The 13,212-nt window shown below is 48.7% G+C and overlaps 1 protein-coding gene across 1 annotated transcript in view; it reads right to left on the minus strand.

Moving 5' to 3' along the window:
• The window catches only part of ITPR2 (inositol 1,4,5-trisphosphate receptor type 2), a 304,126-nt gene that overhangs the window by 167,729 nt on the left and 123,185 nt on the right, over positions 1-13,212 (minus strand). Inside the window, exons 27-31 of the mRNA XM_054987843.1 lie at positions 11,075-11,164; positions 10,838-10,963; positions 10,566-10,688; positions 4,577-4,777; positions 3,398-3,649 (exon numbers count right to left, since the gene is read on the minus strand). Of these exons, the coding sequence (XP_054843818.1) occupies positions 3,398-3,649; positions 4,577-4,777; positions 10,566-10,688; positions 10,838-10,963; positions 11,075-11,164 (792 nt within the window). The remainder of the gene's footprint in view (positions 1-3,397; positions 3,650-4,576; positions 4,778-10,565; positions 10,689-10,837; positions 10,964-11,074; positions 11,165-13,212) is intronic.

Below are 13,212 nucleotides of genomic sequence, written 5' to 3' on the forward strand. Positions count from 1 at the left end.
GGCATGGCAGCACTATCTTACACAAAAATAACACAACTCACTTAACATCAGAGAATCACAAAAACACAATTCCTGGCAAAAACACTTTATTTCTTGAACAGCTTTAGGTTACACAGTAGGAGGGCACAACAGGGCATGATAGCAATGTACTGCAAAAAATAATACAACCCACTTCACCGTTTTTGACAGCAATTGTGTTTGTGTGATTCTCTGATGTGAAGTGAGTTGTGTTATTTTTGTGTAGTACACTGCTTTCCTGCTCTGTGGTGCCTTCCTAAAGCAGTTACAGAAATAAAGTGCTTTTGACAGCAATTTTTTGGGGTGATTCTTTAATGTGAAGCGAGTTGTGTTATTTTTGTGTAAGATAGTGCTGCCATGCCCTTTGGTGTTCCCCCCTGCTGTGTAACCTAAAGCTGTTCAAGAAATAAAGTGTTTTTGACAGGAATCATGCTTTGTGATTCTCTGATGTTAAGTGAGTTTTATTTTAATTTTTCTGTGTGGGGGACTGCTGGTGTAATGTGTCATAATGCTTTGCCTACTTGTACTTTGGAAGGGAGAATATAATTTTTTTAAAACTTTATTTTGTGTTGTTCTTGTTTTATTCTTTGTTGTGCAGTTGGTTCCCATCATAGGGAACAATGGGGCTGGCTGGCCAGCCATCTCTGTAGGTGGTGGGGGAATTTGAGGGAGGGTGTCTGTGGTTCAGGTGCTCTTTCACAGGGACCAGCTGGCACTCAGAAGTGTGCCCACCATTGTGGCACCCCTGGGCTGTGCAGAATTGCCCAGGGAAAGAGAGTTTAGAAGTTCCCAGCATAGGGAACAAAGGGAGAGGGCTGGCCTTTGCCAGCCTGTTCCTGGGGTTATGGGTGTGGGGCAGGTGGGGGTGGATTTGGGTCTGTGAGGGGCTAATGTGGGGATTTGGGTCTGTGTGTGGCAGCTGGGGGGGGGAATTGGGTTTGTGTGGGGCTGTAAGGGGTGGACTTTAGGGGCTGAGAGGACCTACTTGGGGAGGCCATGAAATGGCCCCCCCAAGTGGGAGCAGTCTGAGGCTTGGTGGGGGGTGGGAGGAAGGGTGGGAGAAGGGCCCCAGAGGGCTGGGGGGCATTTTGCATGCAAAATGCCACCCCTGGCAACACAAGCCTCCCCCAGCTGTCAGTGGTAGAGATGAGAGCAGAGCATCTACTTGGGGAGGCCATGAAATGCCCCCCCAAGTGGGAGCAGGCTGAGCCTTGGTGGGGGGTGGGAGGAGGGGTGGGAGAAGGGCCCCAGAGGGTTGGGGGGCATTTTGCATGCAAAATGCCACCCCTGGCAACACAAGCCTCCCCCAGCTGTCAGTGGTAGAGATTAGAGCACCTACTTGGGGAGGCCATGAAATGGCCCCCCCAAGTGGGAGCAGGCTGAGCCTGGGTGGGGGGTGGGTGGAGGGGTGGGAGAAGGGCCCCTGAGGGTGAGGGGGCATTTTGCATGCAAAATGCCACCCCTGGCAAAGGAAGCCTGCCTCTTCATTTTTTCCCCATAGGAAATAATGAAGAAAGATCAGCAGCAGCATGCTAACAATATGCTGCTCCTTCGCTTTCTTATGGGAGGATGGGGGGACCTGCTTTGGGGGGCCATAACATGGCCCCCCAAAGTCCAATCTGTCTGAAACTTGGGTGGTTGTTAGAGAAGGGTTAGAGGAAGGTCCCCACCAATTTTGGGCTTATTAGGTGGGAAAATGCCTCCTCCAGGCGTCCTGAAAGACGGAGGCATTTTCCCCCCAAAAAAACCCGAAAGAATGCCGAAAGAATGCCGAAAGAATCCCGAATCCCGAATCCCGAAAGAGATTCTTGTTTCGGCTTTCGGCTTTAACGGTAGAGAATCTTGTTTCGGGTAATCCCGAAACAAGAAAGCCGAAAGTTTTTTCCTTGCACACCCCTATTCCCGGCCCTAGGGAGGCCCACCTGGCTTTTTCAGTCCTGGCCCCAGCCTGGTGGAACGCTCTGTCCAACGGGACCAGGGCCCAGCGAGATTTATTAGCATTTCGCCGGGCCTGTAAGATGGAGCTGTTCCACCAGGCATATGGTTGATGCCGGGCGGTGCCCCCGAGCCAGGGGAGCACAGTATATGCCCTCCCTACTAGTGACACCTCCATCTCTCACACATCCCTGGCAATATACGCTGGAGATGGCTAAATAGGGGGTCGTCTGGATTATGTGGCGCTGTGTTTACATACATACATACACACATATATATGTGTATGTGTGTGAATATGTTTACATGTATTTTAATCTATGTATTGGGATGTTTTATGATTTTAAATTGTATATATGATGAAATATGTTTTTAATCTTGATTGTGATCCGCCCTGAGCCTGCTGATGTTGGGAGGGCAGAATATAAATTAAATATAAATAAATAAAATAAATAAATTATACTTTACAGAACAGAGTATGCAGTAAGACAAATCCCTGCCCCTTTTGACAGCACAGAGACCCAAAGGGGAAAGGAAGAAAGGTAAAAGACGGCACAATCACAACGATTCGTTTTTATCAGGCTGTGGGGGGGCGAGAGCACCAGTGAGGGAGCCAGCGTGGCGTACGGATGAGAATGCTGTTATCTCATTCTTCATAAACACCTCAAATGTGAGAACTTGTTTAATGGCTTCAGAGACAGATCTGCTGAATTCTAAGTCTGCTCCCCAATTCCTTTTCATTGATTAGCTTAGATTGGGTCTGATTTGCTCTATCACTCATATACTAGATTTTGAAACAACAGTATGACATGCAGCCAGTATGGTGTAGTGGTGGGAGTATCGGACTAGGATCCGGGAGCCCCAGGTTCAAATCCCCGCTCTGCCATGGAAGCATGCTGGGTGACCTGGGGCCAGTCATATTCTCTCAGCCTAGCCTACCCCGCAAGGATGTCATGAGTATAAAATGGAGAGAAGGAGCTGCTTATATTCTCTAAGTACATTCTTAATTCTCACTGCATACATATATTCTCCCAAATCTGGTGAATATTAGCTGAAACAAGCAGCACACACTCTGAAGAAAGAACGCCCCGAGAGGCACTGGACCGTATTCTGAAATATTTCCATTTCCGTGCACTGTTCCTGTTCTGGATAGAATTCTGGCCCCCATTTAAATGGCATCACTCTATTTCTTATGACATTTCCTGTCCCTGCTCCTATATCACACTTTGGTGCTGCATTAGCACAGAAGAAAACCCACGCTGCTTCGCTTAATGGTTTACAGATGGCCTGCTTTACCTCTTCGCTGCTAGCCATTTAACACAAAACTAAACCTCTGGGGCTGTTTTCAGTCCAGCGCCCCTGCATGCTGCCTCTGCTTCTTCAGAGCTCTCAAAGCACGCTCACACGGGGTTGGCCATTCCCTGTGCTGCGGCAAAGTCCAGCTCACCTCAGGTATGCAGTCGTCATGAGTCACCACCCGCACTATGTCATCTAGAGGCAGAAGGGAATTGCACTTGATCTCAGTGTACACATTCTTCCCTTCCGTACATGCCGCCAGCAACTCCACCAAGGTGATGTGGTAAGCCAAAGCCCCGCTCTCGTCCACGCGGTCTCTCTCCGAGCACATCATGTGGAGAAGGACGGGGAAGGATGCTCTGTCATTATAAAACACCAGCACATCTTCTCCCCCATTCACAAGCTGAAACGGTAAGAGGAAAAGCTGCTCTACTCAGCGCCACGTATCACACAAACAGATTTCTTTAAGGGCAGAGGGTCAAGCCTATGGGTGTACACAAAAAAAAATCCAGGAACTCTAGATTTGGGGCCCCGTAAAAATCGGGATTCCCAACATTCAGGACAGATTCTTTTATTTGGTTCAGGCATATCAGAGAAATCCAGTTTAATCCAGCCATTATTCCCTAGGGGAAATCAATCCAGGGGCTATCGGGGGAGGGAGCGGGGGGGCATTTTTCAAGCAAACTTCATCAAATTTGCAGAGAACCTCTCCTGACAGGGTCAACACTCTCTTCTCAGTGGAAGGAGAATCCCAATCATTAAGCAAAGCACGACAGAATGGAAAGTTTCAGGTGGGTGGCTATATTAGTCTGCAGAAGAAGAGCAAGATTTGAGCCTAGTAGCACCTTAAAGACAAACAAGGGGCGTTTCCAGACGGCGTACCTGCCTCCGGAACGTTGTGCCATCTAGCGGGGAAAACGCGAAATATCACGTTTTCTCGCACGAGTTTTGCGCGACGTCGCACGACGTCACGCAAAACTCGCGCGAGAAAACGCGGTATTTCGCATTTTCCCCGCAAGATGGCGCAATGTTCCGGAGGCAGGTAAGCCGTCTGGAAACGGCCAAGGTTTCTAGGATATAAGCCTTTGAGAGTCAGAGCTCCCTTTATCAAAGTAGAAAGTACAGATTATAAATAGCGTAAATAAATAAATAAATAAATGAAAAAGAAGGCTGTGGGGAGGGGCTGGATCATCTCAGATGCTAAGCCCCCACAGATAAGCCCTTGTCTCTTTCCCCCATAATGCACTGATTGGATTATGTTTCTATAACTAATGAAGATCTGCGATAATCCAAGGGGAAAAGCGCACGCAGAGCATTTGGCTGAACATACCTCTGTCATCACCATATCTTGGCACTTCTTTACATATTTGCCGTCTGCTTTCACAATGGTTTGCAGGAACCGCAGATACTCCACGTGGCGGCCATGCGTCTCAATGCAGTGCACGAAGTGCTGCACCACTCGCTCGCTAATTTCATTGCAAAGGTGGTAGTTGTTTGTGAAAATGTGCCGCATGGTTTCAGCTTCAAGGAGCTAATTTAAAAGCAAACAGACCCAAAAAAGCCCCATAAAAGAACAGTGAAAATGGAGCACTCATAAAATTTTGACTAACGTGATTAGGAAAAAACACACATGGAAAACACAATTATTCACCACATATAAAATTATTCTGCAAAGAGCCCTCAGGGAAAACTAGAGGGAAGATTGTCAAATGGCACCAGGTAAATTATTTCAGGCACACATGGCTAAAAACAAATAAAAACAAGACCTGAGAAATTATTCTTCCATTATTTCACAGCATAGCTCTGGCGGTGCAACACAGCCCTGTGATCACGTGCACCTTCTTAACTTCGCCAGGTAATCATGTGACAGCCACATGGCCACCTGACATACACCCCGTGGGTTGGATTGGGCCGAGGGACAGGACTGGGCAGGGATACAAGCAGGGGAATCTTCCTGAGAGGGGTTCCGAGAACCAAGGAGGATATTGGATTGAAGGCACTGTTCGGGCCAGCAGGGAGATCCCAGTGTGGTAGCAGAGGTTTCCTTCCAAAGCTCTTTGCTCCTCTTTTCTAAGACACTGCAGAAGAGAAATGGCACCCCAGCCTCTGTCACCAACAGGAGAAAATACAGGCAATACGCGCAGATCAGCATGTCAAACTGAGCTTCTTCCTCTGCCTTTTCCCTCCGCTCCTCTCCCTGGGCCATTTTGTCTTTTTAGATTGCAAGCTTGTGTCTTTTCTGATATGAGCGACTTTGGGAGACAGGAAAGCAGCTAACAAATAAGAAGGGAAGGGAAGTGGCTGCCCGGCAAGTTTTCAGATCCGAAGCTATGGGAACAGTTTCCTAAAATAAGGGACAATGGAAGAATAACGTGAAAGCAGGGAAAGCAGCCAGAGCCCTACCGTCTTATGGGCAGAGCTCCTGGGTGCCTGTTGTCTCAGAGGCTGGAAGGTATTTTAAAAACAAAGCCTGCTTTTCAGAGCCAATGTTGTATGCATGTGCAAATGCAATCAATTAATTTATCCATCTCTGGCGAGTGAATTTATCAAGTAAGATTTCTTTAAATCAAATGACAGGACTAATTATGTGACTGCAACCAACTTATGGCAACCACAGCAAAGGGCATTCCAGGCGAGAGATGAACCGAGGGGTTGCTGTTGCCTGCCGCTACGTGGCAACCCAGGGCTTCCTAGGCGGCCTTCAACCCAGGGTCTGGCCAGGGGTAATCCTGCTTATCTTCTGAAATCTGACAACAACAGGTTATACTATGCCACCTTCCATCTCCCAGGATTAATTGTGCTATATTAAAAATAGCAGCAAGTGTGTATGTTTTAAATGTCTTAGCATTAATCAAAACGATCTTGGATTTTGGTTTCCAGGTGTTACCTGGGGGGAAAGTATGGAAGAGGGCTTACATCAGTATTCGCTCACGCCCAGCACTAGAACAAAACGACACTCCACAGAGAAAGAGAGGATGCTTCCCACTTAAGGCCTAACCGATGCTTTCCTCTCCAGAGGCAGCACGGCAGCCACTCATGGCGTAGCTGGCGCATCATCTGCTCCAGACAGTGTGGCAGCCACTCACAGCCTAGCCAGAGCAGCATTGTCCTCCAGCCAGAGAGGAGGAGGCCACAGAGCGCTTCCTTCCCTGTCCCTTGACTGGCCAAAGCAATCCACTCAGAGGCACCGCGGGCTCCTTTGCCTCCAGGCCCTACCTTCATTCAGGAGGGGTGGATCGTGAGTAACGTGCCCGACTCTGAACCTTTCGCAATATCGAATGGTTTCATAAATGCTCCAAGACAGGTGGTGAGGGAGGAAACTGCCAGCTCCCAATGCAGGGCAGGTGAGGACGACAGGGCACCCCCCCCACACACACAATTATCCTCCACTTCTCCCCTCCCCCCGCAAGGGAAAATAGGGAGGACATAACTAAGAGAGACCCTATTTGCACTGGGAGAGATGTTCTCCCTTGGGACTCCCTCCCCTGTGCTGACTATGATCCTCTGGACAGAGAAGACAGGGAATTCCTCTGACGAAGAGGAGGGTGTAGGGGTTCATGAGCAATCTTCGAGATTCTTTAAACTTCAAGACTTACTTTATCTCCTCTCAAAAACGATTTCTGCACCAGACCTGTAAGAGGCTCCAACCAGGGAAGAAATCAATCCTGCCCCCTCTGAGCCAAAATCCAGACCCAAAGGGAATAAGGAATGGTTTTCCTAGGTCAGATACCTCATAAAAGGTGTTTCCATTCCTGGAGTTTTCCAAAAAGCAGCTAGGGGTGGAATGGGCCAAGCGATTGGCAAACAAATCCCCTCCAACTTTGGTCAGAAAATTGTACATTTTACCATATTTTACCAAGCAGTTTTTGCAGGTTCCACTCGTGGATGCCGCTGTAACAGCACTGCAATCCTCTGGAGTGCTTTCAGCAGACGGGGAGTGATCCATCCATAACAGCATGGACAAGAGGATGGACTTCACCCCAAGGAAGGCACACGGAGCCACCGCTACGGCCATTAAGGCCTCCGTCGCAGCTTCTACAACCGCCAGAGCATCCATTGTGTGTTCAAGGAAAATGTGACGACTCAACCCCCCCCCCCCCAGCAACAGGCGTCTAGCTGAAGGGGCCAATACGGTCCTTAAAGCCAACTCCTTCGTGGCAGATCCAACACAGGAGGCTGTGTCCTGTTCATCCAAAGTTATGGCTGCCACAGGAGCTGCAAGACGGTCTCTATGGCTGAGAGCACGGCAGGCCAGCTATCACTCCAAGGCCGTCGCCGCCTACCCCTTCCAAGGAGACAGGTTTCTTGTAGAGTTTCTTGACAAGATTCTAATAGAGACCAAGGACAAGAAGAAGGCACTACCCAAGAGGCTGTATCGCAACAACAGGAGGCCCCCAACAAGACACCCCTTCTGATGTCAAAGAGTGTTGCCAAGATTCTCCAGAGACAACAAGGGATCCTCCCGGTTCACCTCCTGACAATCTTTCAGAAGAGGGTCCTCATTCAACCAATTCGGAAAACAGTTCCAGCAGAGGAATGAGAAGCCGACACGTGGCCCCAAGCCAAATAAAGCCTGACTACAAAGGGCTTTCATGTGTGGGTGGGTGGGTGGGTGTCTTCTACACTTTCAGAGCATGTAGTTTGACACTCAGGTGGACAGCTGGTCTCTGGAAATAGTCCACAGAGGATATGCCCTAGAATTTGGAACGACCCCACCAGATTGTTTTCTTCTCTCTCCATTTCACCAAAATTTGGAGAAACTCCACAGAATCCTAACCACAGTTCAACACCTATGTGACATATGGGTCGTAGAAAGGTTCCCCGAACAGGGAATAGGAGTATACTCCATCTTTTTCACTGTTCCCAAGAGGAATGGAGACTGAAGGGCGATCTTGGACTTGAAGTACCTCAACAAGTTCATAAGATTGAGACACTTCAGGATGGAGTCCCTGTGTTCCATTGTGGAAGCCTTGTTGCCTCACCTCTCTGGCCCTGAAAGAAACATATCTTCATGTGTCCATCTCGCCTGGACATAGGAGGTTCCTATGATTTTGCGTTCAAGGAGATCACCTGCAGTTCTGAGCACTTTCTTTCAACCTGTCCACGGCCCCACAGATATACACAAAAACCTTAATTCACCCAATAACCAAACTAAAAGAAAAGGCTATTCACATGCATCCTTATCTGGATGACCTTCTCATGAGATCCAGCTCCAAATCACAGGCACAGCAGGATACTGAAATGACGATCAAATACCTACAAGCCTCCAGCTTCCCGCTCTGTCTCCAGAAAAGCTCTCTCGTGCCCAGACAAAGGCTCAAGCACCTCGAAGTAATTCTAGACACCAGCTGCGAAGACATATTCAGGACCACGGCCAAGGCAGAAAAAATCAAGGAAATGTTACTAGCCATCGCCAAAACCAAATCTTCTTCTCTGACGACACTGGCCGAGTTGACGGGCCTCCTCATTTCCAGCACAGACACCGTCCAGTGGGGCCATCGGCACATGAGACAACTGCTCAGACCCTTCCAGTTACAGATCATGACCAAGATGGAAATACACATCCAAGTCCCTGCTACCGTAAAAGCCGGCCTGCTATGGTGGACCAAAATGCCCAACCTGCGAAAAGGGAAACAGTACAGCCATCCAACACGAAAGCAGATATCAATGGGCGCCAGCCTTCTCAGGTAGGATCCATCCTGGAAGGATCCCCAGTGCAAGGGCCATGGGCAGAGATGGAAAAGAACCTTCCAGTCAATCTCCTGGAACTCTGGACGATACATCTGGCCCTTCTACAGGCCACAGATAGTGGGTCACCACGTGCTGATCGGGATGGACAAGGTGTCTGCCAAGACCTATACCAACAACCAGGGGGGAGCCAGATCAACTCTGCTCCACAAGGAGGCCCTACAGGTCCTCTCCTGGGCAGAAATAAATCTGGTCTCCATCAGAGCCGAGCACGTCAAGAGCACGCTAAACATTCAGGCATATTGGCTCAGCAGACAACGCACTCAAGAGGGAGAACCGTCTCTGAGGTCAGACCTCTTCTGTCTTCCTCAAGTAGACCTGTTCACATCCCTGACAAACTACCAAGTGGACAGGTTCTTCTTCCAGTATTTTCACCCAGAAGCAGAGGTGACAGATGCTCTGACATCAAAGTGGCGGATATCCTGTTGTACACCTTTCCACCCACTCCGGTCCTTCCAAACTACTAAGGAAACTCAGAAAACAGCAGACATAATAGTAGTTGCTCCATACTGGCCCAGACACTCCTGGTTCTCGACCCTTCCTTCCGCCGTTGACTCTGCCAGTTTACCCAGACATGCTTCAGCAGGGACCAGTATGGCACCCTCAACCGGAATGGTTCTACTTGACCACGTGGAGATTGAATGGAAGCATTTCACATAACTGGGATACTCACAGGAAGTAACCAACACAGTATTGGCCTCCAGAAGACTATCCACTAATAGAATATATGATATGATGTGGAGAGCCTTCATCAGGTGGTGCTGAAGGAAAGGTATCAGTGACATCAGGCCCAAGTTAGAATCCGTTCTCTGTTTTCTACAGGCTGGTCACACAAGTGGTCTTAGAGCAGCAACTCTGAGGCACCAAGCAGCAGCCCTTGCCATGGTACTTCCGCTCTGTCAAGGCCTCAGGCATCCTCACATACGTAGACTCGTCAAGAGCTCCTCCCTCATGGACCCACCACCGGTCCATAGATTCCCAACATGGAGGCTACATACTATTCTCTCTGCCCTCACTAGGCCACTTTTAAGCCCATCAAAGATATCTGTCTCAAATGGCTCCAGATGAAGACCTTATTCCTTATGGGGGGGGGGCACGTCAGCAAGAAGAGTATCAGGCCTGGGGGGTCTGTCAGTCAGTCCCAAACTCTGAGTATTCCACAAGGACAAGGTAGTATTGAGATCAAATCCTACCTTCATTCCTAAAATAATCATCAGTTTCCACAGGAATCAGGAAATACATTTCCCTGCCTTTTGCCCAAATCCATCTCACCCCAAGGAAAACACATGGCACACCTTGGATGCTCTAAAGGCTTTTATCTCTGGGACCAAGGAAATCCAAAGGACCTTCCTCCTTGTTCGTCTCTATTTCCTCACTGAGCAGGGGGAAGAAAACGTCAAGAGCAGCCATTAGCTCGACGCTCAGAACGTGCCTTATAGATGCATACAAACTACAATGTCTCAACGTCTCTGGAGGAATTACGGCACCTTCAGTACGTGGCGCTGCAACTAATGCAACTTTCACCAAACACGGCAACGCAGAAGAAGTTTGTGGGACAGTCAAATACTCACCCTTGGTGTTAGGAATAAGTTGAGGTGCTTATGAAGGAGGACTTGATTCTGAGGGTTTCCACGGCAGAAGTTCTGAAGAAACATGTGAGCCAAGTTCATCACTTCATTCATCTTCTCGTCTGTCTGCAGATAAAATTTTAATTGCTAAATATGCAACATGTATGAACTATGAACCCTCAGGTTCCAAAAGACCAGAGAGGCCTGGAATAAACCCAAAACACAATCGTTCCATTATCCTCCTTAATTACAACTGTCAGATACTTGTTTCTTACCTTCTCATAGGGTATCTGTAAAAGATCCAACACCACGCTGTGCGCTCCCATGTTTTTAAGCAATCGCTGTTGCTGATTCCGACACTTTTTATTCTGGATACAGAGTTTACTCAGGCGAATCAAAATCTGGCAATACAAGGAATTACTACGTATCAATAATACCTATAGAAGAATATAAGATGACAAATAATAAATATGCTAATACTGAGAGGCACAGACAATGGCAAGAGCACAAACCTCCATAACAATATTGTAGTTGTTACTTTTGTTGCTGTCGATCTGAGGCTTCTTGCTCCCATCTTGGACTGGACTCAAAATACCTGATTCCTGTAATAAGAAAAGAAACAAGAGTTTTAACTCCTAAATACCAGACCCAAGCCAAGACAGTACAATACCAAAAGGCAGGAAAGTTACATAAAACAGACGGAAGGCAACGTTTTCTTTGCAACTGGCAACATCTGGAGAAGAGCCTGATCCAAGTTCAAATCCCTATAAGGGTCCAAAGTTTAAGGCGTCTCCTCTCTCTAAATGCGCAGCAAAAAGAACGAGCCGTGCAGCCTCTTTAAAGACTAACCAGATTTCATTCCAACATGCACTTCTGGGAATCAGGGCCTGCTTCGTCAGTCGCATGAAGTGGGCTTTAGGCCACAGAAACTTCTGTTGGAATGAAGTTTTATTAAGACTTCAAGGCAGCAAAAAACTCCTAACGCAACACAGCTGCCCACCTGAAAATGCATCCCTCATTTAGATGTCACGGCTACCAGCCCATGAGACCCCAACCATGCAATAGCTGCCTGCCCTTTCTTTGCTCCCGCTAAACTGCACAACTCCACAATACTTCGGAGACACACACACAGCAGTCTCATTTGCCTGGTGTTCACTTTGAGACCACAAAGATGCTCACCCAGCAAGGGGGGGGGGAGAGCGAGGAGAGGGATAGCAGGAGGACAACAATGGAGCATAAAGGGTTACACAAACAGTCACACTCACTGACTCTCCCCTGAAAAATATCCTCTCCACCACCATTCATCAAGGAGCCTGATCCAGGCGTGCTCAGGTCCCATTTAGTTACCTTGTGGTAGCAAACAGAACGATGCATTAATTTCTTTAATGCTCAAAAGGAGAGGCTGCGGAACTGAAACGTGGGAGAAGTCAAGACTCTGCCACAGAAGCCAGAGAGGCACCTCACCAGACCTGGACACATTTTTACTCCAGTCTGATACACTCTCTCTCTTTCTTGCAATGCCCTGAGAGTACCACACAGCTTGTAAACGAGGAAAATAAAGGAAGAAGAACATGAGGCACATGTAGATACTTCTAATCCGATACTTCTCTAGAGGAATATTTTCAGAGCATACCCAGAAGACTCTAAGGGATCTTTCTAGATCAACAGCAAGGCAGCAGGATGGAACATCAAACGCTCCAGCATACCCCCCACCCCATCCACCCCAGCATAAGGGAGCCAGCCAGCAGCTGCGGAGGGCCCCAGGGGGGCCACCATAACAGCTCGAGCACAGTTTCAGCGCACACCTCCCTGGCACAGCGTGACTGGGATTGGTTCTTGCCGAGACGGTCTCCTCATCTGCATATGGATGCCCCTCTGGAGTGGTAGGGGGTGGGGGCAGCAAGCAGACCTCCCCTTGCCCCCATGTGGGCACAGCTGGGCAGAGGCATCCAGCCCTGTCCAGCAGGCCCCTCCTAGTATCGCGCCAGACTGCAGAGGCAGCGGGAATGGCAGCCCATAAACTGGCTGCACATGCTGCTCCCCACTCCCGTGCCTTTCGGGGGGGGGCAGCGCGGCTATTGGGGATGCTGGCAGGGTTACGAGGGAGTGGCGGGGTGGGTGCTCTCATCAGCAGCCTCGCCTCGCCTCGCTTTGACCAGCTTGGCCACTGGCACACCTCTCCCACCAAAGTCCTCAGGGAACAGACTCACAGGGCCGCAGGCGCTAGCAGCCCGATGGCCTCAGGACTGCGTTGTTAGTAAGACCATTTTAAAAAAATTATAACATTTTCTCCAGACCTCCCTCATTGGAGCTCATGACTTTATAGATGGGTTTGGCCCATTTTATTCTCACAACTGCTCATGGCTACCTCAGTGAACTTTACAGTAGAATAAGGATTTAAAAATAGGTCACCCTAGGACTAATGCGCCCTGTACGTAACACTACATTCTTATGTGCCTGTCTAAAGAGCTCAGGAGAACATACAGGGTTCTCCCCTCCTCATTTTATCCTCACAACAGCCCTGTAAGGTAGGCGAGGCTGAGAGAGGGTGACTGGCACCTTTGTTTACCTTCGTCATCTGACAGAGGGGCTAGAATCTCTGACCTTTCTCAGCATCTGTTGTGCCATTCAGCCACACCTGATTTCTGAC

The sequence above is a fragment of the Eublepharis macularius genome, chromosome 9, assembly GCF_028583425.1.
Source record: "Eublepharis macularius isolate TG4126 chromosome 9, MPM_Emac_v1.0, whole genome shotgun sequence".
NCBI lineage: Eukaryota > Metazoa > Chordata > Lepidosauria > Squamata > Eublepharidae > Eublepharis > Eublepharis macularius.